At 43.8% G+C, this 25,404-nt stretch overlaps 1 protein-coding gene across 1 annotated transcript; it reads right to left on the bottom strand.

The window, feature by feature from the left end:
• Nucleotides 1-3,644: 3,644 nt before the first annotated feature.
• On the bottom strand, nt 3,645-23,404 carry col2a1a (collagen, type II, alpha 1a; the record flags this gene model as incomplete). Its single annotated transcript, XM_079172835.1, has 54 exons — nt 3,645-3,791; nt 3,904-4,146; nt 4,276-4,463; nt 5,240-5,528; nt 5,623-5,730; nt 6,348-6,401; nt 6,499-6,606; nt 6,726-6,779; nt 6,876-6,983; nt 7,095-7,148; nt 7,319-7,426; nt 7,726-7,833; nt 7,929-8,090; nt 8,220-8,273; nt 8,546-8,599; nt 8,683-8,790; nt 8,889-8,942; nt 10,016-10,069; nt 10,173-10,226; nt 10,338-10,391; nt 10,545-10,652; nt 11,237-11,335; nt 11,515-11,559; nt 12,418-12,471; nt 12,655-12,708; nt 12,799-12,852; nt 12,947-13,000; nt 13,213-13,311; nt 13,797-13,850; nt 13,988-14,086; nt 14,241-14,294; nt 14,384-14,491; nt 14,579-14,632; nt 14,735-14,833; nt 14,949-14,993; nt 15,107-15,205; nt 15,612-15,665; nt 15,797-15,841; nt 15,969-16,022; nt 16,138-16,182; nt 16,298-16,351; nt 16,435-16,488; nt 16,594-16,647; nt 16,990-17,043; nt 17,316-17,369; nt 17,509-17,553; nt 17,805-17,882; nt 18,627-18,719; nt 19,060-19,113; nt 19,292-19,324; nt 20,063-20,095; nt 20,250-20,266; nt 21,304-21,510; nt 23,311-23,404. 54 exons carry the CDS (start codon nt 23,402-23,404, stop codon nt 3,645-3,647), a joined length of 4,464 nt encoding a protein of 1,487 aa, XP_079028961.1.
• Between the last annotated feature and the right edge of the window lie 2,000 nt (nt 23,405-25,404).

Here is a 25,404-nt window from a genome sequence, read left to right as displayed (position 1 = left end):
ACCCCCCCCCCCCCCCCCCTTGCAGCCATGTGCTTCTGTGTCCGTTTCCAAAACAAAACAGCTGGTTCAAGTTAAAATCAAATGGATTTATTTTCCCACAAACCTAAAAACAGTTACAAACCGAATCACACTCTTAATAATCTAATCCGGGCCACCCGGCCGACTGGTGTCTGCCACTTCTTTCTAACTTCAAACCTCTGATTTTATTTTTTATTTCTTTAAAAATGTTTAGTCATCAGCCTCAACGTGACGTCACTTGAGTCAGTTTATCAGATGTCACGCAGCTCTCGCTGATCCTTAAAAGATGCTATACAACTGTTTTTATACATGTAGTACTCTTCAATGCTCCAGTCCTAATTGTAATTGCCATTGTTAGAACAGCCTCTTTGACCCCCACCAGGTCAGGTTCAAAGTGGGTCACTCGACTGAGACAGCCCTCCTTGCGGTGACGGAGTCGCTTCACGCCACAAGAGCTAACTCTCTCTCCTCTGTCCTGATTCTCCTGCACCTGAACCACCAGATCCCCCTCTCCACCCTCGAGGGGATGGGCGTCTCAGGCTCTGCACTCTCCCTGTTTGCATCCTACCAGGTGACATGGAGGGGGCCGTGTCGGAACCACGCATGCTGACTACGGGGGTTCCACAAGGTTCAGTCCTGGGCCCCCTTCTCTTCTCGCTCTACACAACATCTCTGGGTTCTGTTATTCGCTCGCATGACTTCTCTTACCATTGTTATGCTGATGACACCCAGCTGGTCTTATCATTTCCCCCCAGTGACACTCAAGTGGAGGCACGCATCGCTGCGTGCTTGGCTCGAAGTGACATCTCGAAGTGGATGACGACACACCACCTCAAGCTGAACCTGGACAAAACCGAGCTACTGTTCCTCCGCACTGAGACCTGTCCATCACCATGGACGATACCGTGGTGATGCCAACTCGGACTGCGAGGAACCTGGGCGTGACCCTGGATGACCAACTGTCGTTCTCAGCAAACATTTCATCGGTTACACGCTCCTGCAGATTTCTGCTCTACAACATCAGGAGGATTCGCCCCTTCCTCACTGAGGAGACGGCACAGGTGCTCATCCAGGCTCTTGTCATCTCCCGCCTGGACTACTGCAACTCTCTACTTGCCGGAGCCCCGGCGTCGGCCATCAGACCTCTGGAGCTTGTCCAGAAAGCTGCAGCTCGTCTGGTGGTCGATCGCCCCAAGTTCTCCCACACATCCCTTCTCTGTTCTCTACACTGGCTACCTGTAAGAGCTCGCATCCAGTTTAAGACTCTGGTGCTAGCCTACAGGGCAGTGAAAGGAACAGCTCCTTCCTATCTCCAGGCCATGGTCAAGCCCTACACCCCCGCCCGACCACTTCGCTTTGCTACCTCGGGGTGACTGGTTGCCCCGTCGCTCAGAGGTCCCTGTGGCCGATAGACCCGGTCACGGCTGTTTTCTGTCCTGGCCCCACGATGGTGGAATGAACTCCCCACTCACGTCAGAACAGCAGAGTCGCTGCCCATCTTTTGGCGCAGGCTGAAAACTCACCTCTTCAAGAAGGCCTACCCTGAGCCTTCCACTTAGCACTTATTGTATTCATATTAGTTTGTTTCACTTATTGTATTCGTATGAGTTTGTTTCTGCACTGTTGCTCTGGTTTATGCTCTTAGATGCTTGTGTAAACAAGGAGATGCACTTATGACTTCTGGTGACCAGTGAAAACCGATGTTGAATACACTTATTGTAAGTCGCTTTGGATAAAAGCGTCTGCTAAATGACTGTAATGTAATGTAATAGTTTTTTCACAAGCAGAATAACTAGCATATTTATGTCATATTTTATCTGCATACGTATGAAATTGTACGTTTATGGCACTATTTGGAATAAGAATATGTCGCTGTGAAGGCTTACGTCAAGCTTTTATTACTCAGGACAGAACGGAGAGGAAGCTGGCCACAGTACAAGACGCTGATGCATCATTACTCTACACAATACTTGATTCCAGTCAAGAAAAATGTTCTTTATTTATGCCTATTAGTTCAGACAAAACAGGAGCCGTCTACACCCAGCCCCACCCTGACACCACAGAACAAATACAGTACGTCTGTTCCTGTTGTTATGAGATTCTCTCATATGAAAACACACACTTGCATCACAGTCTTTTAACTTTCACACACTCACACACACAGACTATGCACTCACAGTCAAGAGTAACAAAGGATAACAAACAAAAAAATAAAACATTTGAGCACACATGAACGGTTCTGGTGAAAGAAGAAATACGTCCCCACGCCATTTCTGTTTTTATTCAAAACTCAATTAAAAATCAACTTCATTCTTAATTCGGTTTTCCTTTTATTTTCCAATTTACATCAATTAGAAGTGTACCAAAATAAAAACAAAAATGATCATAATAAAATTAATTAAAAAAATGTACACGCCCTCACACACACACAGAGACAACCCACCCTGGTTGTTTTTTGAGCAACCGCCCTCGGTCGGCCTCTAAGTATCCCGTCTCCCATGTCTTATCCCGACTGCACCCCTCCTCCAGGGTGGAGTGTGAGTGTGTGGTGTGAGGCTAGTGGGAAGTGGGGTATGGGTGGTGGGGGGGGGGGGGGGGGGGGGGGGACTGAATTACAGAACTCATAGCACCTTCTGAAGAGAGAGCAACCCAAAGCAAAGATGGCCATACAGCCCCAGATTCCACTGAAAGCTGATTTTTGGTCAGCGCAGATTTAAACTCAACATTTTCACTTTGTTTTTCAGCGTGAGGTAGCTTTAAACAATCTGGATGACTACAATAAAAGAAATCACAACAAATTTCCCTCAAATTCTTTTGTTTTTTTTTGTATGGATGAGAACTGGGCCTTCCTCTGATGGGCAGTCAAGGGGTACATCCCAAATGTAACCTCACTTTCCAAAAAGTGTTGGTGTGCATAAAGACACATGTACACACATAATGTGGAAATATATATATATAAAACCATCTGGTTGTTTATAAACACAGACTTTTACAACAATAGAACCAAGGATTTATAATACACAGTAAAGGTTTTACTCCCGCTCACGATGTACAAGCCTGGAGCACCTGGATTTGATTTTTACTGAGGATATTTATTTTGGTCTACACTGATTCAAAATGCCGTATTTGTGTGTCAGGAGGGAAACATGGAGGGAGGTGGAGTAGGACTGGGACAGAGGCTGTGCGGCTGTTCTGTAGTGGAAAGGGGGCTTGTCTTACTTACAAAGTAAACCCGTCCAGTCCTACCTCAACTCTGCCCATTCAGGTTAGACAATAAATAAGTGACATCAAGTCATGTTTCTGTTCTCCATAACTTGTTCGCTTGGTCCCTCTTCCTCCTGGCTCTGACGCATTCCCGTCAACAGTGGGCCATGGGAAACATGACTGGATCTCAGGAAGCAGGGTTGACAGAGAATGCTGGTGTGGTGTACAGATATTGCCGGTGCCCTTCAGCGCTAACATCCAGGGAGTACAACTTGGAGAGCACTTCGTTGTGAGAGGAAAAAGTATCAATTTTCTTTTATAATTTCCAGTCTTCTTTATTGTGGAAGTGTGTGTGTAATGTTTCATGGTTGAGTTTATTTATTTCCTGTGTTTTCTTTGGGGGGCCATTGTGATATTCCACTTTACAAGAAGCAGACTGCGCCTACTTCGACTCCGAACTCCTGATCCGCTCCGCCGATGTCCATGGGAGCAATGTCCACGATTGGCAGACGGGAGGTCTTCTGTGTTTTGTACTCAAAGACAGTCTTGCCCCACCGGCTTGTATGTTTCTGTTGGTTGAGAGTACAGGAATGTGTCAACAGCAGTACTCATAATATAATGCCAATACATAAAACACAAGAAAGATTCATTCTTTCTGGCTCTATTTTGCAGGAGTCTCACCTTGCAGCCGTCCTCCAACACGGTGTACGTGAAGCGACTGGTGCCCTCTGCGCGGATCTCCACATCGTTGGAGCCCTGCAGCTTCAGGGCCTTCTTCAGGTTGCCTGTGGCCTGGTCCAAGTAGGCTACGCTGTTCTTGCAGTGGTAGGTCAGGTTCTGGGACGCTTCGGTGGACAGAAGCCTCAAGAAGGTCAGCTGGATGCTGCCAGCGTTGGCAACGGGGCCGTCATCAGCGTAGTTGAACTGCACGACCACGGGACAGGTCGAAGGGAATTCATTAGCAAGCTTTCACGTTTAGGGATCATTAAGTTTTACTTCGAGATCAGTTTAACGGACATTGTCCGAAGCATTGTATCGTTAAAGTGCACTCACGTGGAATCCTCCGTTCATGGTCTCTCCGAACCAGACGTGTTTGCGGTCATTGCCCTTGCTGGTCCACCAGTTCTTCTTTGGTACCTCGGCGATGCTTGCGGAGACGCAGGTCTCTCCGCTCTCCATGTTGCAGAAGACCTTGATGGCATCAGCTATGCTGCCGATGTTGGGATCAACCCAGTAGTTACCTGGAGAGATGAGAGACGTGGGTTAATAAAAGCATATATTAGCATTTCTAGATCAGGTTTGGACATCAAGGGATCTGTATTTTGTTGAAAATGAGAGGAAAGCTGATCTTGTTCACTGTAGTAATGATATTCCTGTCTTAGTTTTTCTGCCACTTTTCCTTGGTAGTAAGAATATGACCTTAAATATGACCATATTCATACAGAGAATCATTCACACACCCAATCGTTAAACTGAGAGGAAAAGGTATGAAGATAGCACATTAAAGCGAGCCGTCTGTCTGATTCTGTCTCTCACAAGTTGCTGCAGGTGATGACGGCCATTCCTTATTCACTGAACAGAATTCATCTAAATATTCAGTTCACCATCAGAAAAGCTGCACCTTCCTCTGCGATATGAAACTGAAAGCAGTACTTTGTACGTGTTGTGTGCTGATTTCATTTCTGTCATTTACATAAATGCAATTAATGTAAAATGTCAATCAAGCGCAGTCTATACACACCCAAAGACTGTCTCGATCTGGATTTAATAGTCAGATCTTATGGGAGCAGTTAGCTGATTGCTAAATTGGTTGTAAACATTTTTTCCAGGCCAATACATTTTCACACCAGGATGTAATAATATCATTTTTGAGGTATTGTAGAAAGACATATCTAAAAGAGAATAATTCATAATTTGCTAATATGCATTCACCAGTTAAGAACATTTTAAGGCAAAATGAGGCACATGAGCACACTTTCATTTCTTCACATCATTTTCGACTCCCCGGCCTACTCACCACTCTTCCACTCGGGGTGGCACAGTTTCAGGTCTCTGCAGGTGCGAGCCGGGTTCTTCTTGCTGCCGTCGGGGCTGCGCAGGTTCTCAATCTGGCTGTTGAGTGTCTTAAGTGTGGAATCGACCTCCACGTCATGCTGCCTCAGGGAGCTAGAGGCCTCATCGGCCCTCATGTACCTGAGAGGATCGGGGGACTTCTCGGTCTGACCCATACCAGCGAAGGCCGACAAGTCGATGCCTGGGCCAGCAGGACCAGGTGGGCCAGGGGGTCCGGCGTTACCAGGAGGACCCTGTTAGCAGGAAATGGATCAGGTGGGCATTCAGTATAAAGCCCAGTATAAAGGCTCAGTGGAGTATGACTTATATTCAGGACACGTTACGTACAGCAGGACCAGATTCTCCAGAACGTCCACGAGGTCCAGGGGGTCCAATGGGGCCAAGCAGTCCATTTGATCCGTCTTTGCCAGCAGGTCCGGATGGTCCAGGTGGTCCCTACAGAAACAGCGAGTGTAAGTGAGCATGTCTGCGTTTATCTGAAACATTACTTTATATTACGAACTTGTGCTTTCTATTCAAAGTGTGGAGCTGTGCTGGTTATTTCTTTTTTTAGATCCATCATGCAGTCTGAATATAAAAAAAGAAATCTGATTAAGCAATTCAAATGTGCCAGCAGTTCCTCTCTATTACCCCAATCACCTCCAAACCCTTCTGCCTTATTATGCATGAAGACTATTTGTACGGTGACATTTCTCTTCATTTTCCTTATCGGGCTCAGCGCTTAGCTAATCTAGAATAGATATTGAAGTCCATTTCTGATCTCAGCAGGAGCGGTTTCACAAATCGCGGCTCCTCCTGTCCGTCTGCCTCGTCTCTGAGCAGAGAGTAATTACAAAATGCCTCAGCAGCCCTTCTTATCACAGCGGTGGGTAATTAAAGCACGTGGCCTTTCCTGTCCCCGTCTTCTTCAGGTGATTTGAGAATTTCAAAAAGACTAACCCTTCATCACCATCACATATCTGAGGTGTTAAAGCTGCAGGATGGAAATGGAAGAAGAGTTTTTTCTTCTCTTTCGCTTATTGCTTTTTCTTTTTGGCGCTCTGCTTTCTCACCTTAGCTCCGTTTGGTCCGGCAGGTCCGGCAGAACCAGAATCTCCAGAGGAACCCTGTTAGGACGAGGACAATGACAGATTAAAGATTAAAGATTAGACAGATCAGAAGTGGTGTGCAGCAGGGGTGAACTATTAGATGTGGATTACTCACAGGAGGTCCGGGAAGACCCTGCAGACCAGTGAAGCCACGGTGACCCTTCTGTCCCCTCTCTCCAACCTCACCACTCTCTCCCTTGTCCCCACGTGGTCCTTGGGGTCCCTGGAGTAAAGGTTTAACATGTATTAAAATGCATGGCTGCCTATGTAGCACCCTTAATTAGCTAAATCAAATTAAAATTAAAACATAATAGTATTGTTGCCATTAGAGGTGATACTCACAGCCATCCCTCTAGCGCCGCTGGGTCCAGAGGGCCCTGCGGGTCCTTGAGCGCCCTAAAGGAAGAAACAATATTGTGGGTCAAAAATACGGATTGGTGCCTGACACTGGGCCTTTTGCCTGTGGGCCTTGCAGGATGTTGCGTTACTTACGCCCTCTCCTCTGTCTCCCTGCTTGCCGAGGGGTCCGACAGGTCCGGTGGCACCGGGGGCACCGGGAGCTCCAGGGGCGCCAGCGGGACCGGTGTTACCTCGCTCTCCCTACAGGAGGACAACAAGGTGATGACTCAGGAAAACAACAGATCTAGTGGACTTTAGTCAAACTGTGGGATTTGCTGGACTAGAGTTTTTTGTGAGGCTGAAGTCTCTCACCTTGACTCCAGTAGATCCGTCTCTACCAGGAGGTCCATCTGATCCAGCGGTACCCTGAGATGCAGAGACATATTTTTAATGATGTGATGGATCAAGATGACAGTATTATTTCCTAAGCATAATGTAAATGCTGTTCCTACAGCCATAACGTGATGCACTGACAGAACAGCTGTCCTGACATTCGTAACATTTTGTTGTTGTTGTTATTATTCTGTAGGTCTGACCTCTCTGCCAGTCTCTCCAGAAGGCCCAGTAAGTCCAGGGGGTCCCACAGGTCCAGGAGGTCCGCGGTCGCCAGCAGAGCCAGAACCCCCTTGTTTACCAGGCTCTCCCTAAACACAGAGGGAATATCTTCATTAGATTTTCCAGTAGCTCCTTTGACATCGAAGGCAGACAGAATAATCTGCTAATCTTCAGTGGATCAGTATTTTGTGTCTAAACGTGGAAATTGAAGGATAACTAACAAGAATAAGACGCTTTATTGCAAAGTTACAGGAAGATTAAGGTTCATCCGACTGAATTGAGTGAATTCTTTTAAATATTAAACGGCAACCAAATTGTAAAAAATATTTCTTTTCTGGCTCTTATCAAACACCTTACACGGAAGCTAAATGTTGAAGAAAACACTCACAGAAGGTCCAGGGAGACCAGCGAAACCTCTCTCTCCACGCTGACCGGGCAAACCAACAATACCACGAGATCCGCCCAGACCCGCAGGACCTGAAGGCCCATCGACACCCTACAGAGTCAGGAAAGAGAAGACTGAGTCTCACACTCCTTGTCACCAGTGACAGGTACTTAATGTGTTCCTGTGAGGCGCAAAATGAAACTCACAGGTGGTCCATCCTCTCCAGCCTCTCCCTTCTCTCCTTGTGCGCCAGAAAGTCCACGGAGACCACCGTCTCCCTGTCTTCCTGGGAGGCCGGCATCACCACGAGCACCCTTTGGTCCGTCTTTACCAGAAGAGCCAGAAGGGCCAGCAGCACCAGGGTTACCCTGTTATGGAAAGAGAGAAGATTTAAGTGGGTAAGAGCAGAAATACACTCAAAAACAAGTACACAAATCGTTTTTGATCAAGTAAATTGATTTCCCTTTCTAGGAATTTGTTATTGATGAAACACTCACATTAGGGCCAGCAGATCCAACTCTGCCAGCAGCACCAGGGAAACCAGTAGCGCCCTTTCAAAGAGAAAAAGACTTCAGTCAACATAAACATACCCAAGAAGTGTTATAACCAGGAAGGGTTCAGCAAATATAAACCATCAATGCATCTCAATTCACAGCGATCTAAGGCCTAACCTCTCTTTTGATTGTTTTTGTGAATGTGCAGAGTTAAAGCTACAATGGAATTTAAAAGAACAGCTCTGAATCTTAATGAATGAATCTGCATTCAGCTGAAGTGTTTTGCGATGGATTCTTCATGCGATTACGTAAACATAGGAGTTACTTACAGCAGCACCCTGAGCACCACGTGCACCTTTAAGTCCAGATACACCAGTGGGTCCCTGAAAAAGACAAAGAACTATTAGTCATCTCGATATTACACTACAGTGACTTCAATTGATATAATAAGAATAAAAATACCCACCACAGGTCCAGGAGCACCAGATGGTCCCTGAGGTCCAGGAGAACCACCTTCTCCCTTCTGTCCAGACTCACCAAGCTCTCCCTTAGCACCAGGCTGACCATCTGAACCCTGGACATTTTAAACAGAAAAGTAATTATTATTATTATATTAAAACCATCTTTCAGTTGTTTCCTGTTAACAAGCGGTGCTGCGTTGACTTTACTTACAGGAGGTCCAGCAAAGCCGGCAGGCCCATGAGGACCGATCTCACCACGGTCACCCTGCAGGAGGACAGAAGAGCTCGGGGTGAGATATATTCATGCTGTTTTTATCATTATGCTTTGACATTATGTTTGTTTGTTTTTTTGTTCTTGTAGATAAATAAGATTCTTCCCGCTTATTTACAACCTTGTTGGAGTGACAGCAGTCGTAACAATCCTTGTCTGATTATTAGCATGAACACATACAAATCCTCCACTTAATCTCTAACTATAGAAGTTTATCCTTCTTCTTCTTCTAGTTCAATAATTTAACTGTCACTAGCAAAGTGTCTACACTGTCCAAATTCGGCTTAGTGATCCCCTCTTCATGTTCCTGTAATGTTTTTAATTTGTGAGCAGCAGCATCATGCTCTGTCCAGGCTAAAGGACGCTATTCAATTTGAGACTTGGTTTAAAAAAAGACCAAACACGTACAGTGTTGCTCTTTTATTATTAATGAGAAGAGGCTTCATTATTTCAAGCAGCAGCTCAGTTCCAGACCCATGCACACCAGCTGATTAACGTGTGATGTGTACTGCATCACAGTTTCATAACTAGTACATTAGACTAACTAACTGTAACTCTTTGGCTTCAGCAAAAAATGTAAAACCTTTTCTGCCTCCAGCTCATCAACTCTGCTGTTAGATGTTTGACTTGGTCTGGGAAACATTGGCACATCTCACCGAGCCTGGCTTCCTTACGCTGGCTACCTGTTGCTATTAGAATTGATTTTAAGATATTATTGATTACGTACGAAGCCCTGCCCCGAGTTATCTATCAGATCCTTTATTGCTCTATGTCCCTTCCTGAGATCATCAGATTCCTTGTTGTACCAAGGACCAGCTTACATACATAAAGGTCACAGGGCCTTTGCAGTCCGGGCAAACTCTGTCTCAGCGTTTAAATCACTTCCAAAAACCCACTTGTGTTTTCAGACATTTTAGTCTTTTTGCTCTCTGTGTTCTTATGTATGTTTCGTTGTTGGCATTGAGTTCATATCATCCTCTTTGTGTTTTAAATGTGTTCTGTGTTTTTATAAGTTTATTATTATTATTATTATTATTACTGTACACATGACAAGAAGAGGTACTTACAGGAGCACCACGAACACCAGTGGCACCAGTGGGGCCACCAGCTCCAGTTTCACCCTGGATAGGAGAGAACCAGTCAGTCAAACCAACCAAAATAATTCAACTCAATTGATGACGATTTCCCTTTAAACAATCCAAAGGGTGACACTGTTGCTCTTACCTTGGCTCCGTTGGGTCCAGATGGGCCAGGAGGACCAATAGGACCAGTCAAACCCTGAGGAAGAGCATGGATACCAGTTATAGATAATAGAGTTTGAGCGTGATTGACTGTGATTCTTGTGTTAGATGACTTCACTCGGAGACCAAGGACTCATTTTGAACTCACTCTTCCACCGTCCTTTCCAGAAGCTCCCTCGGGTCCTTTCTGTCCGTTGTCACCCTGTTGGAGAGAGAAGAAAGCAGCGTGTTAATTAAACACGGAACTACAAAGGCCTCTGGTCATGACATTTGCTCTATTAAATGTGCCATTTAAACTCAAGAAATAATGCATGATGTCAAACTAAATGTCCACTTTGAAGAATCCACCACTCACTCTGTCTCCCTTGGCTCCTGAGATTCCACCAGTTCCTCTCTCTCCAGGCATACCCTGCAGGCCGGGGGGCCCCTGGGATCCAGCAGCGCCATTAGGTCCAATGGCTCCCTGAGTTACAAAGAGGAGATAACCTGTCAGTCAGATTTATTCATGTCTACTAGGTTCTTATGAACTAATTGAGTTGAGTGTGGACAAGCTGGTTCTCTATTTCCTGGTAAAACAAGAATGAACAATGTGAAAAGCCTTAAATATGTTTCATTATTCATTTAAAAAGATTTGAACTTGACCAAAGCTGCAGGTCCATGTTCAACATGTCCACTAAGAAATGATTAGACCGGAAAAATCTTCAAAGCTTTTTCTTAAATAATTTCAAGGAATAGTTTGGTATTTTGGAAAAATATGCTTATTTGTCCTCTTGCTGAGAATCAGATGAGAATTTGTTATATGTCTGTACAGTAAATATCAAGCTGCAGCCAGCCAGTTAGCTTAGCTTAGCATAAAGACTGGAAACAGGGGGGAACAGCTAGCCTGGCTTAAATCTGGGCCTTTCAAGAACATGAAGGGAATTAGTTGCTCGGACAAGAAGTCCACCTTGATGAAACAGACTTTTGCTGACCTTTTCATAAGAAACATAAATCTAGTCGACTCAGGGCAACAATTTGATTCTCAACACAAAATCTGTATCCACTGACCTTGGGTCCATCAGTTCCAGGTGTTCCAGGAAGTCCTCGAGGTCCCTGAAGACCCTGAGCTCCAGCACCACCCCTCTCACCAGGGAACCCACGCTCACCCTGTTAGGAGACAAAGAGACTCTGAGTCAACGCGAGAAACAACAGATGGTAGCTCAGTGATGTAAGGAGTGCTTGTTGAATCCTCTTGTATAAAAACAACAACGTAAATAAGTCGTAATATTTATGTATGAATCGTGTGTTTGGAAATGAAGACGTGAAGCTTTAACATGGAAACTCACTCTGGGTCCAACAGCACCAGGAACTCCGCCCTCTCCAGAAATACCCTGCACAGAGAAAAGACACAGATTTATGACACACATCTAAACATCTGTGTCGTAAAAACTTCTGCTGAGCTTTCATGGTTAGTCCCAGTAAGAATACGACAATTAATCTTATAACTAAATATAACTTCAATCCTGAATGTTGTAATGTAATAAAAGTATCTGAGCTCGAGAAACATTCAGCAGTAAGGAATGCGGCTTTTACAGAAAAACAATTTAATTTTCTGTTTGTGTAATGTAGTTATGGATCGACTTGGAAAGAGCTGATAGATGTTTAACTTTAGCATATTGTTTTTTCTACATCTGTAGAATATTTGATATATTATTTGTTAAAGCAGCCACTTCACATAAATCACAAAAGTAAATGAGACAGGTAAGAAAAAATAAGACCAAATTATATACAATGATTAAAATAGACTAATAAAATATGAAATAGAATAGTATAGTACTGAGAATAGAGACTATAATGTTAACCCAACTGTAACGTTAAACTACAAGAAGAAGATTTGATTCCCAATGTATGTTTGTAAGGTCGATTAGTCATTTTAACTTATTAAAAATAATAAGATTTATGAGTGTGTTTAACAGCCATTGGTGATTAACTTTACGCATTAGCACTGCGATCTTCTTGTTGCTACAGAAATACATTTATTTATTTCTACAGGCTTGAACCAGAGACTGTTTCAGCTCATCTCTCACTTCCTTCACTGCTACATTTGCTGTTATTTTCAGCAGTGGTCTTCAGAAAAACCATCATTTGGCAGGTAGCTGGACACAGTTTGTGTCAAAAGGGTTGTCAGCCCCAATAGACCAACAGATGAAGTAAATCCAAAGTAATGTTTGTTAGTGAGTGTCACTCACCTGGTCTCCAGGTTTTCCACCCTCTCCTGGGGCACCAGATGGTCCAGGCAGACCCTGTCCAAGAAAGGGATTCATTATATGACATTTATAAACATAGACCTAAGTCTGCTGGCTTCCTGAATAACTGTCTGTGCAACACACTATGAAGCCATATTGAATATCAATCATTTTAATAGTCGCGCTTTGATTTTTTCCAGACTGGCGTTTTCTGGGAATTTGAAGAGGAAATAAACTCACCTGGAAGCCGGAAGGTCCAGGCTGTCCTTGCTCTCCTCTCTCTCCAGCAGGCCCCTATGATAGACGCACACACAGGGGATCAGTCGGGGACAAAGAACAAGTGAAAACACATCTCACAACATGTAACTACACTGAAATACTCACAGCGGGGCCAGAAGGTCCAGAAGAACCAGTCTCACCATCCTTTCCAGACAGACCCTGTTCACAGAGGAGTATTTAGATTAGGAAAAGGGATCTGGAGACCATGAATCCATTTGTGATGTTTTTGTATTTATGGGGAAAATGTACTCACTCTCAAACCGGGACGACCCACAAGACCCTTCTCTCCTGTCTTTCCAGCTACGCCCTGTTGAAGAGAAATCACAGTCAACGATCCGTCGTCTCTTTAGCTTAGAGTGCTACAAGCTAACCGACAGTAGTAGTACTAGTAGTAATATTTGGCTTCTGAAAAGCTGTATTACTGATTTGTCCCATCTAGACATGGATGTATTTAGACCGTATATTATCAGGTTTTCATTATGCTGTATGTGCTCCTACTGGACTTCTCTAAAGACTCACATTGGCTCCCTTTGGTCCGGGGAATCCCATCACTCCTGGCTGTCCACGGGCTCCCTGAGGGCCGGGTGGGCCGGGGCGACCGTCCTCACCAGAAGCACCCTGTCAAAGACACACAGGTAGGAAATCAGCACTCAAGCAGTGGGAGTTGAAACTTGTGTGTGTGCTTGCATACTTTCTTCCAGTTAATTATGATTCACACTACAATGTAAAGTCTTAGTCAGTACGAGGCTTTTATTTTAGATCATGTGTTGAATTAAGGGTTGTTATATTTCCTGTGTTCGTGCAATAAAGTGCTATTTTCAAGTTTGTTTAAAAATACTGCTGGGAAGCCACTTTGCATGGGTGAGTTGTACTATTTTTGTGTGTTTAAGTGTCTAATTATAAAAGTAAATGGGTAAAAACCACATACTCACTTTTATTATAAAAACGTATTTAAGTTGTGACGCCAGCATTTCACGACATGTCACACCGCTGCTAGTGATGAGGGGATTTCTTTTGCTTGGGATCTTTTAAAATGTCTTATCCTTTTGTGACTGAAATGCTGCAACCTTTGATAAGCGAGACAGGATAAATATTGTACTCACAGAGGGTCCACCTTTGCCTTGAGGACCAGCATCTCCGGGACGGCCGGTGAGACCCTATGAAAGGACCACACATGTTAGAGGTCATCAGCATCAAAAACAAAATAAAATCAATCCGATCAAGCCGGCCACACTGAACATCCCTCTGGTTTAAGACAAAGACTACATAACGCCGTCTGACTGCTCTGACTCACTCTGGCTCCGGGGAGGCCAGACTCTCCTGTGCGTCCAGGATCTCCACCAGCACCTTTGGGCCCAACAGCACCAGGAACACCACGGTCACCGGGGGCACCCTGAAGTAGAGAAGATATCAGCAGGTTCAATAACAACCTGGTAGACATATGGCAGCTAGTTTTATGACCACAACGGCATCTTTTTTGGAGCTGCAGTGGTCAGATCATCTATTCATGGTGTCAGTGAGCCGAGATCAGTTCTGACGGGTCTTACCTTAGCACCGGCAAGACCGTCCTGACCTGGGAAACCACGGTTACCAGGAGCTCCCTGGAAAGAATCAGAGTTGCATTTGATTAGATTGTGCTAAAAATAGCAACAGGCAATCTAAAATGTTGTTGAACATCCTGATGACTGACTCTCTCTCCTGGAGGTCCGAGTGGTCCTGCAGATCCAGGCTCTCCTCTGGCGCCTCTCTTTCCTTCCTCACCAGCAGGACCAGGGCCTCCTAGAGGACCGATGGGGCCCTGGAGAAATGAAGATGTGTCAGTAAATCTCCTCTGTGGTCTCATTCTAAAAGATGCTTCAAAGTGGTATACTTAGCATATACTTACTAGCTCTCCCTTGGGTCCAGCTTCTCCTTTGAATCCAGGAAGACCAGGGTCTCCCTAAACACGGCAAGAAAGAGGACAGCCACAACAATAAATAATCACAACACAAACAAGTATGAAGGTTTCACAGATTATTTAGATTATTCCCAGGTGACTTACAGACTGTCCCTTTGGCCCCAGAGGTCCTGTGGCTCCCTGTGGTCCGGGTGGGCCACGAGGGCCGGGGAAACCAGGAGCACCAGCAATACCAGCACCACCCTTCAAGGAAGAACAAAACACAACAAAATATCAGAATAATGCATAACAGTGGTATCGTGATTTACAAAGAAACTATGGAGGACTCTAGAACAATGAATACAGAGAGTGGACTTACAGCAGATCCTTTAGATCCAGGAATACCATCAGTACCGGGGTTACCCTACACCGACAGAGAAGAAGAAGGAATTCATGAGCAAAAAACGCATTGTAAGAATGGTACCGCTCTATGTAGCCAATCAAAAGTCTGGTCGATCAGGTTGATGGTTCACGAACCGATGCTCCGGAGGGTCCAGGGGATCCTGGGGTACCGGCCTCTCCGCGAGGTCCCTGTGCTCCTTCAGATCCACGGCCTCCAGTAGGACCAGCTTCTCCCTGACAGGACACAATAACTTATCATTAACAGGTCGAAGAAAATACTCATCTGTGAATCCAAAATGTGTACCTCCATTTAGAAAAGCTGAAGATAGTGGTGTGCACCTGTTCTGTCTGTTGTTATATGCACCCAAATATATATATTTATGGACAATTACCTTTATTATAAGTAAGTTAACTGACTATGGCATACTGTGTATGAAAAACAGTAACTACAAGAACGAGGCAGGAGTTTATGGGCTGTTATTCCATGTAAGCAGACTGAAAGAACCTAGGATGAGTGATAAACAACCTGAACCACAAATGCTTCAAGTGACACTCGCCAGGCTTTTGTTGCTTTATTTTACAACATAAGATCTGCCACAGATATGAAATACTAGTTTGTGATAATGGGATCTGCACAAACCTTGGATCCTGGAGATCCTGGGAAACCGGGAGCTCCAGCAGGACCAACGGGCCCCTGTAGACAGAGCAAAAAACCTGCTGGTTAGGCTTCATGTCTCATCCCTTTGTTGATGTGTTATCCAGAGACATGGCATTATAAAACATCACAAACTAAATTGGATGCAAAGCGGAAACTACGATACTCACAGGTGGACCAGCAGGACCGGGCAAGCCATCATTTCCACGGGCACCCTGAAGAGTGAAGACACAGGATAGTCAGTAGTGTACACCGCAATGAAGAGATGATATGTTTCTTTAAGTTGTTACAAACAAGGCACAGAAAACTAGAAACATATTGATGCATCAGTTTGTTACTCACAGCAGCTCCGGCAGCTCCAGAACGTCCCCTCTCACCGGGCAGACCACGTGGTCCCTGTGACAGAAGATCAGTTTATCTCGATCATTATGAAACACATAGCTTAAATGTATTCACATTCTGCAAATATCAAATAATATAGCAGACCAGAAAAAAAGCACTGGAGACTCACCATGGGTCCAGGGGCGCCGTTCTCTCCAGAGGAACCAGACTCGCCCTGATGGGAGCAGAGATCAGAGAAATTAGAAGAAGTGAGCGGAAACAGATTGGGGAATATTTGCGAAACGATTCCAACGATATCATCACAAAAAGATACATGTGGTGGTTTTTACCTTGGTTCCTGCGGCACCATTCTCTCCCTTAGCTCCATCCAGACCAGGGTGACCCTACAGAGACACATCAGTCAGTCATCAGGGTGCAATGAATGAGCACGAGTTACAAGTCGCATACGCAAGGTTGACACACTCACTCTGTGTCCTTTGATTCCAGGAAGTCCAGGAGTTCCAGGGAATCCACGAGCTCCCTATAATAGAAAAAGAACACAAAATCTTTACACGAGGAACGCTGAACCACATCGCTAGTTTCCTCTTTAGACTTTGACATGTGTTGTAATCCTGGAGTTAGTCACCTGAGGCCCTGCAGGTCCACGCTCACCAGCCTTTCCAGGTTTGCCATCATCACCCTAGAAACAAACAGGAAGTGGGATGATTATTTCCTGAAGCAGCTGCTTGATGAGATGTAGCAGCACTGCACTTTACTGAGGAGGAAATATATCATCATTCTCAGCAGCATTGTTAAGAGACTGCCCTCTGGTGGTACATTTAGAGGGTAGGGAGCTTAAAAGTTGTTTATATGTTGATTGACTCAAACGTCATTGTGAAATAATAGTGAGGCAATCAAGTGAAATAGTTGCACTGGTTCTAGGGACAAAAGGCCGTTTTGACTTTTTGTGACCGTAACTTTGTGTCAGCTTATGTTTTACTGAGCTGTGAGTTTCATACAAAGACGAGGCCTCGACACTTACATCGCTACCAGGTTTTCCAGAAGGTCCAGGTGGTCCACGAGGTCCCAATGCTCCCTGCAAACAAAGGTAAATCATGAGTGACAGTAATTTAATTGCTTTAACGACGATTAGAAATCAGACTTTTGTGCTGCAAAATGCAAACACTGCCTTCACACTGTCCTGCCGTTGAACTACATTTATAGCAAAATTTATAATATCATTTATAATCAGCATTTGTTTCTGTGGAAGTAGGTGCTGCTGTTAAACCCTAAACACTTCAGCAAATGGGAGCAGTACGGAGTCTGTTGGGCACATAGATGCATTCTGGGATACGTGCTAATACTTACAGCGGGTCCAGGCTCTCCTGCCTCTCCAGGTCCACCTTGGAAACCTTGTGGGCCCTGTAGGTACAAATGACAACGTAATAAAGATGTATCCATTTATGCCAACAACTCTTCTCTATATGTTTCTACAGTAGCAGTCCAGTTGATTATGATGACCGGTCACATAGTGATGTAGTGCTGTAATGAGTGTACTTACAGGAGCTCCACTAGGTCCAGGGGGACCACGAGGACCCATGGGACCCTGAAAGAGACACACAAGACAAACAGAGAAAGTCAACTCGGAATCTATCAGGTAGCTTGAAGTGAAACTACTGAACCACAAGGTGGCAGCATTGTAGTCATTATTGTTCTCCACTTATCTTCAGCAGCAACTCTGAGCCGAGGTAAATGTACGTAATGAGTTTAATGTCATTGTGAGAGATGAAACTGTTTACATAGCAAAAACGTACACACTTCCTGTTAGATATATTCACTGCACACAGTGCTGCTTACCATCGGCCCCTGCATCACACCCATCTGAGCGCCTCCGGACTTCTCATCGAAACCTCCAGCCATCTGAGCAGCAAAGTTCTGTAACACGCAAAACAGACAAGAGACTCAGAGTCAGTTATTGCAGTTATTATAGTTATTATCTGTTATCCGGCCTGAGCTAAGTGGGCCATTACACACAGCAGCAAGTGAACTGCATTGACTGAATTAATGACCCAAATGGTGGATCAGTTACCGTGAGAGAAAGTAGAAAGACAAGCTTCACATTCTTCTAGGTCTGTCCGACATGAAGAATCACACAAAAGCACCACTTTAAATCTTGTGTTCACCGAAGCTGTGTTCATAAATTTCGTAAAAGTAAGTCATTTAGCATGAAAAAGCAATAATAAATGACTAATCGACTCCAGAAATCTTAGTCGACTGAGACCAAAATGACCAATTAATCGACTAAGAAGAGATTACATTCTTCCCTCTTACTTCTTTGAATAACAAATCGACTTATTTGGGCTGTTTGTGTATCGACTGAGTCAAATGTAGCCAAAGAGAACAACAAGGGATTTAGTGATTGTTAAGACACTGATGTGTCGGGCCGATTTGACAGGCCGCCATTGTAAATACGATTTTCTTTTTTTTAATGACTCAACTGGTTAAATAATTTTCATTCTTGTGATTTACATCAACAGTTTACGATTAAGTCATATATTTATACTTCTGTTTGAATGTTTACCCACTCGTTTCTATCCCTGTGTGATATGGGAATAAGAAAATGTGATTTTGTTAAATTGTTGTTGATGCCATTGTGTTACAGGAGTGCCCCACACTCACCCCTCCAAGTCCTGATGGTCCAGGTGGGCCGGGGGGTCCGGGGTTTCCAGGGGTGCCGGGCTCACCATCTCTTCCAAGAGGCCCAATATTTCCCTAGGGAAAAAGAGAGCAGGTGATTTTCTCTAGGTTCATCAGGACTACTTGAGAAGATTCCAGGTCAGAAATAATATCGTTTTACAACAAAACATTTGCGGAAGAAGTCTAATGTCTGTTGCGTGATGATTAGATTTGGATGTTCCTACACTTGAGTAGTAATAACGCTGCAATCTCAAACTATTACAGAACTCAGCTCAGTTGTTACGATGATCAGAGCTGCTGTTGCTTGACTCAATATTTGGCCGTCTGATGCTGAACTCACATATTAATACGAGGTCATTTCCTGTGAATGCTGTACTGAGAGGTGTTTTTTAGGACACAGTGTGTTGGCTCTTACCTTATCACCCTTAGCGCCAACTTCTCCGCGTCCTCCCTGCTCACCTGAGGGGCCCTGCAAAAAACAAAGATATTTGTCTCAGTAAGATCCCCAGGATGAACTAAACTCCTATTTATAATCATATCATTGTCAACCAATACATATTTATCATCAAACGATGCTTGAACAAGTGTAGAATAAATGCAATAAGCTAAACATTCTTCATAAAATGAATAAAGTGTGTAATATTTACCATAGGGCCCGGTGGTCCTTTTGGTCCTACAACCTGCACGGTGAAAAATAAAGCTTTTGTCAATTACTCTTTATTAGAAGACCAATCGTTCATATTGTGTCCGGTTACGTTAAAATGAGAGAAGAACATTCCAGCTTCGCAGGAGGTGGACATCAAGCTAAAAAACACAATCTGATGAGGATTTCATTTGACAGGACAAGTTTTCATGAAAACATCACCTCTTAACCTCTGGTGCAGCCGACTCTGGCCACCTGACATGTGCACTTGCAGCAAAGTTGCTGAGAGGATCTAAGAGGATTTGATTGGGTTCATTATGCCCAAGGAATGCGGGTTTTTTTCCTTGTGTAATATAAAGTTCAATGAGGGATTGTTTGGCATTGTAGTTAGCTTCTCATTAGCGAGAAATTGCCCCTCTAATGATCAAAAATGCTTAAAACTCAAGAAAAAGTAGGATAATCAATAAAACATTTTAAAAAGTAACAACACAATGGATATTTTTTCAGTGTTTGGAGATAAATTTATGTCCGACGAAGCAAGAACTTGTGAAATATATTTATATGTGTTTTAAATGTGTAGAGGCGAGGATTGTGGAAACGAATGGGCACAGTGTTGGACATTTAAAGTCTGCAATTATTCATTCCAAATAATAGCAACATAGAAAAGGAAGGTTTGTTGGCTCATGTGTTCTCAGGCCCGTAATGGCTTTGTGTATAAAGGTTGTTGTACGGGACGTTACTTCAGTTTGACAGACTGCAGAGGATTTATACTTACATCGGCAATCTCTCCTGGTGCACCTTTCTGGCCCTGATTGATGACAGAAAGAAGTGAAATCAGTGGCCTGAAACACTTTACTCAGAAACAAACTACTTACAGCTACAGATTTGACAAGAAAGGTTATTTTTAAAGTTACTGGCTGAATGAATGGATACCAGTATTTTCCCACAACCACCGGCCTCACCTTAGCGCCAAATGTCTCTGATGTTGCAGATGAATGTGTGAAGGGAGGAAAAGAAGAACAGAACATTAAAAATGTACAAGTCAGTAAAAACACTTCAGACGCTTGACTGATTTAAATCCTAGTTTGTGATTCTTAGGAAAAGAGATGGGGAAGGACCTCTAACGACCATTCACCAAACCCAAAGGCCAACAACCCATCCAGATCATATTAATGCTGAAATGTAATTCCAAGAGGGATGAAGCAGAAGCAAGCATGGACCAGATGAGATTAAAGTGTTCTGATCATTTAAGCAAAATGTGAAAGGAAGTAAAGCTGTAGCAGCCACAGTGATAGCTGGAGTACACTTGTGTATCTTATATTGTTATAAAAAAAAAAGACTCTTTATAACCAAATTTGTGTAAATTAATTCATGTTTAAGTGATCTTAAACTTATTCTATTTCAAATATAAAACCACAACTCTCTCTTTAACAGCTTTGCACCTATTTATTTGGATAAATCTGTCAAATCGAGACTACAGGAATACAGTGTCTCTTTACACATAGAAGGCCTGAAGACGCCTTCATTTTGCAGGAGACCTCCAAGTGGGTCAAATAAATCATGGAGTTGAGGCTGAGCATGAAAGTAGGCTTCATCTTAGTCATGAGTTAAAAAGCAGGAGGCGTCTCTACTGGTTTAGCTGAGAGCCAGACAACACATGACAGGATTCATCCAATTCCACATGGAACAGACTTTCATTGGGAACGAGAGGATCCTGTTAATGTCGCTTGTCTGGTCTCCATCCAAACCAAGCATGTAGAGGGGCCACTTTGGAATAGGGAACATCATTATCGTTATTGACTAATTCCAAATCATAAAGCTGAAATGTTTCAGAGCAGCCAAATCTATTAAAAGTCACGTTTAGAGACAATCATCAGTGACTGCTGCAAACCCCCGATCGGGCAGGAAAATTTGGATCCTAAAGCAGTTCCCCATTCTAAAGTGTGAGCCAGGGTGAGATAAATGCAAGCTAAGAGAGTAATTTATTTATAGGTATGTGAATAAATAAATTACAACCAATGGGGGCACTGGCATCAGCGGGGCAGATGGGACAGCACTCTCCAGATGGGATGAGAGGGTTGGCACATTCTTTGATCTCCTCGCAGATTATCTCATCACAAAGAACCGCTCCGCTGTCGCACACACAGATGCGACACGGCTCGGGCTTCCACACATCCTTATCATTATACTGCTGGCCGTCCTGGATGCAGCCACCTGCCTCCTCTGTGGTGGCCAGCAGGGGGCGCGTGGCAGGTGGACAGAGGAGGGGGGGGGGGGAGACAGAGGATGGTTCAAGAGAGAGAGAGAGTTAGAAAGGTATTGGGGTTTATACAGTGTTGAGGGTTTGTGAAGTAGATGTTGTTAAAAAAAAAAGAAAAAAAAGTTGTGAGGGAGTAAGAGGATGAAAGGGGGTTCAAGGGGCACGGCAAGGAAGTAGGAGGAGTAAAAGCAGTGTGGGGGTAAGATGGAGGAGGAGGAAGGAGAGATAAAAGTTATCCTGCATCAAAAAAAAGGCTGTGAACACTTCATGATGTAGTGCAAAGTACACAAAAAGGTGACATTCATAAAACAGTATTACATGATAAACCATAATTGGTGTCAATGAATAGAAGGTAGCCTTGTTCCTTTGATGCTGATGAACAGGTGGTGGTCTGACCCCCAAAAATACACTGGTACAATTCAGAAGCTGTGGACTTTAACTCACGTTTTAAAAATAACTAAAGTTATCATAAGGAGAATTTTTTACAGCCGCATAAAATGTAATGTCAACAGGACCCCACAGTTGGCAGCTGTGTCTGAAGCCCTAGTTGAGGTATTTCACGTCGTCGGCTGAGTATATTTGACCTGCAGGCCGGCTCGTATGAATGAACCTCTCTTACAGGGATACTGTGCCCATTTGACAAGCTGCTGCCTTAAGTAAACACATGGGTCCTTCTAAATTTCTCCATCTGGATCCCATAGCTGTGTCGAGCGCCAGTGCAAACACCTTGGGGAATTAAGAATGGGTGTTTTGTTTAATATGTACAGCTTAGGGCTGTGGCCTTCCAACTGCTGTTGTTTGTTTTTTAAGCCAAAGTGATACTTAGCGCATACACGTCACAAGGAGGTTTAGTTCTTGGCTACTGAAACCTCTGCTTTCTTTACCACCATTTATTTTATTTTTGCAATCTATGTAATGCTTAAAGTGTATTAATGCTATAAGAGAGGGAACTGGATGCAGTAAAGTCCATCTTTCTATAAATACAACTATGTGTCCATCATCTGTTGACGCCCTGCTGTGCACCCTGTCCTCTGTCCCACTGCCTTGCCGCTACCCTTTGAGCCTGCTAGCCTGGGGTCAAGCTCTGTCTCACCCCGTCACTTCACATCAAGAAAACCTCCGAATCTGCTCCAGACAAGTCCTGTGGGTTAGGTTTGCATATTTTCTACACGTCTTCAAAATAAAACTCACATTTTCATTCTCAAGACTAATTTTAAAGATTTGTCTGACAAGTGTTTCTTCTACATAATGGTTGGGCAAAAAAGTAATCCAACAGCATTTTAAGGCATAAGGATTAAGCCAGATTTGCTGTTTAAGAACTAACACTAGAGTTTGAGCAAACACAGCAGGACATGCTGAGCAGCAGGACGCAGGTGAGGACAAACGGACACTTGTTCACCTTGTCCTCCATCCCACACTGATGGGCCTTGACAGCCTCACCTATCCCACAGAAAGACATGGACTGGCTTACTTGGAAAGACTTGGGTAGCCTGCTTGACATTATACACTCACATCAGCAGAAACAATGAACTACATAACTGTAAAATAGCATGTAATGCTGGCAATATGGCAGATTAAAACCAGAGTTGTGCTCTTCCTGCTCATCTTTTGACATCACACCTCCAGCATTGGATTTACTTTCTCACTATTCTTCTGAGACATCAGGTAGAGAAGACTGGGAAGGCAACAATGTCATCAGAGTAACAATCCACATTTTTTGCAATTAAAAAGAAGAAGAAGTTAAGAAAAACAGTGCAACTTACGGTCGTCCTCTTCCTGACATCTGACCACGGATAGTAAAACAACTTGGGATGCTACAAGTAGCAGAACAGTCCTTGAATCCACAAAGCCGAACATGTCTAAATATTAGACAGTAGCTTGCGTGAGAAGTGAAGGGATGGACGAGACCAGGCTTTTCAGTCAGTGGTGTGTAAAGTGTGTGTTCCCAGAGACTTATGGCACCATGCAGTCAAATCCTCCAAAATCTAAGTGAAATCCAACGTGGGGCCCCAGCTGGCACTCTGCACCCACCGCGTCAGGGCAAGCAGCGCGGTTTTATGTCCACTGTGCCTTGTATGGATCTTCGTATATTCCAAAATACCAGTCCTTCCCCCAGACCCCCTGTCAGGCTGAAACCCGAACCTCACCTCCCTCCCCTCAGTCCAGCAGCATCTACCCTCCCAGGTTTTTTTTTTTTTTTCTTAACTCAAGCCCTCCTTCCTCTCTTGACCTGCTTGGCCATGAGATGCACCTTCACTTTCACATTAAGGGAGAACAGGTCAAGAACTGACTCCACCAATCTCAAAAAAGTGTAGAAGTAGTTGATTGAAGTAAAATCATTGTTGTAATAAAACTGATTATTATAGTGTTGTTACGGTGTACACACACATGATTAAATGATGTTATATATTCTACTGCTGTTTACAGACCAACTATAGCATTGTCTTCATCAAATAAGCTACTGTATGTCTATTGTTCTATGTCTTAATACTTCTAAGTAAAATCAATCCAGAACTTTTACAGACCAGTCCTGAACCTGGTCTTTCCAGTCCTCGGGCAGACTTTTCTAACAACATAGCTAAAACATTATAAACCAAAGAAGGTATAAGAAAACTGCTCACAAACCGAAAATAATAAAGAAAAAAGCTAGTTTTCATCTAACTGCTGTGTAACTAAACTTAAATCCTCTCCCTGAACTCAACATTGTGGCTTTTAACTTTTACCTGAGAGCTAGGATTCATTTTTTATAAAAAGAGGTCTCACAAATAGAAGCTAACTTCCCTGAATAATGAGGAGCCGTGTGCAGTTAAACTCTCAGGTTATGGGAACTCAACAATGGGTCAGTGGGGTTGTTTGTTTCGGTCTAGTCTCCTGGATTATGGATTAATCCGAATACTTTAACCAACCTCAAAGTGTTGAGCTGACCAATCAACAGTGCAGTTATGTCGTGTTCACATGGCGGTCAAACTTCCTGAGAGCCTTGTCTGTTTGGACAAAGACCAAGAGGCTGTGGGATCCAGTTAACAGAACCATCACAATAGAAGGATATTCCCCTTGAGATAGGAGTAACATTTGCTGTATTTAGAAGTTAAATATTATATATTTATGTCTGTATGTCACTTCCCCATATGCACTTTGATTTGCAACAGGATTTATTGACCTTCACAGAAAATTCCTGACGAAATAGCACATATATGGCATAATTATCTATTGTGCGGTTGAGCCAGAAGGGTGATGAAACACCTGTGTGATCGCTATCATGTACCTCTCTCTGGATAGCCCAGGTGAGTGGGCTTGAAAGGGGGTCTTTGTCATGAGGAGAGGCACAGTAATTCCAGGGTCACAACCTTTTAGAGAGCCCCCCTCATTCCACATACAGGAAAAGAAAGATTCGAAGCCACCATCTTAGCTCTCGTCTTCCAGATCTACGACCTGTTCGGTATATTGGGATCGTGTTTAAGGAAGACGTTTAAGGAAGACCCTGGTTTCATAGGACCTTCTGGTTTTCGTGATCTCAGGTTTACTGGGACAAAACAACCAGCGATGATACACCAGCAACGAAAACCTTTCAAGAATTTAAACAGCCAGTTACCCAGCTGGATAAATAATCTGTGTTGTTTAGACAATAGAGGCAGTATACTGTGCCATTTTGTGTTAAGTTTGCTGTGTCAGGTCAAGTCATTGTTGCTGTGTCACGTAAAGAAAGACAAAGGTGCAGTTCTGTTGGACGGGGCTTTAACTTGGGGAATGAATGAGAGCCTATTCTATTACAGATGTTAACACAGGCTTTTACAGCTCCTCTTCAAGCCTTCAGTACAGTGAAATAGTAAAAATAGCCAAGAAACCAAAACCACTCT

This window comes from Pholis gunnellus (genome assembly GCF_910591455.1).
Source record: "Pholis gunnellus genome assembly, chromosome: 2".
In the NCBI taxonomy this organism is placed as follows: Eukaryota; Metazoa; Chordata; class Actinopteri; order Perciformes; family Pholidae; genus Pholis; species Pholis gunnellus.
This window is presented reverse-complemented; position numbering and strand designations above follow the sequence as displayed.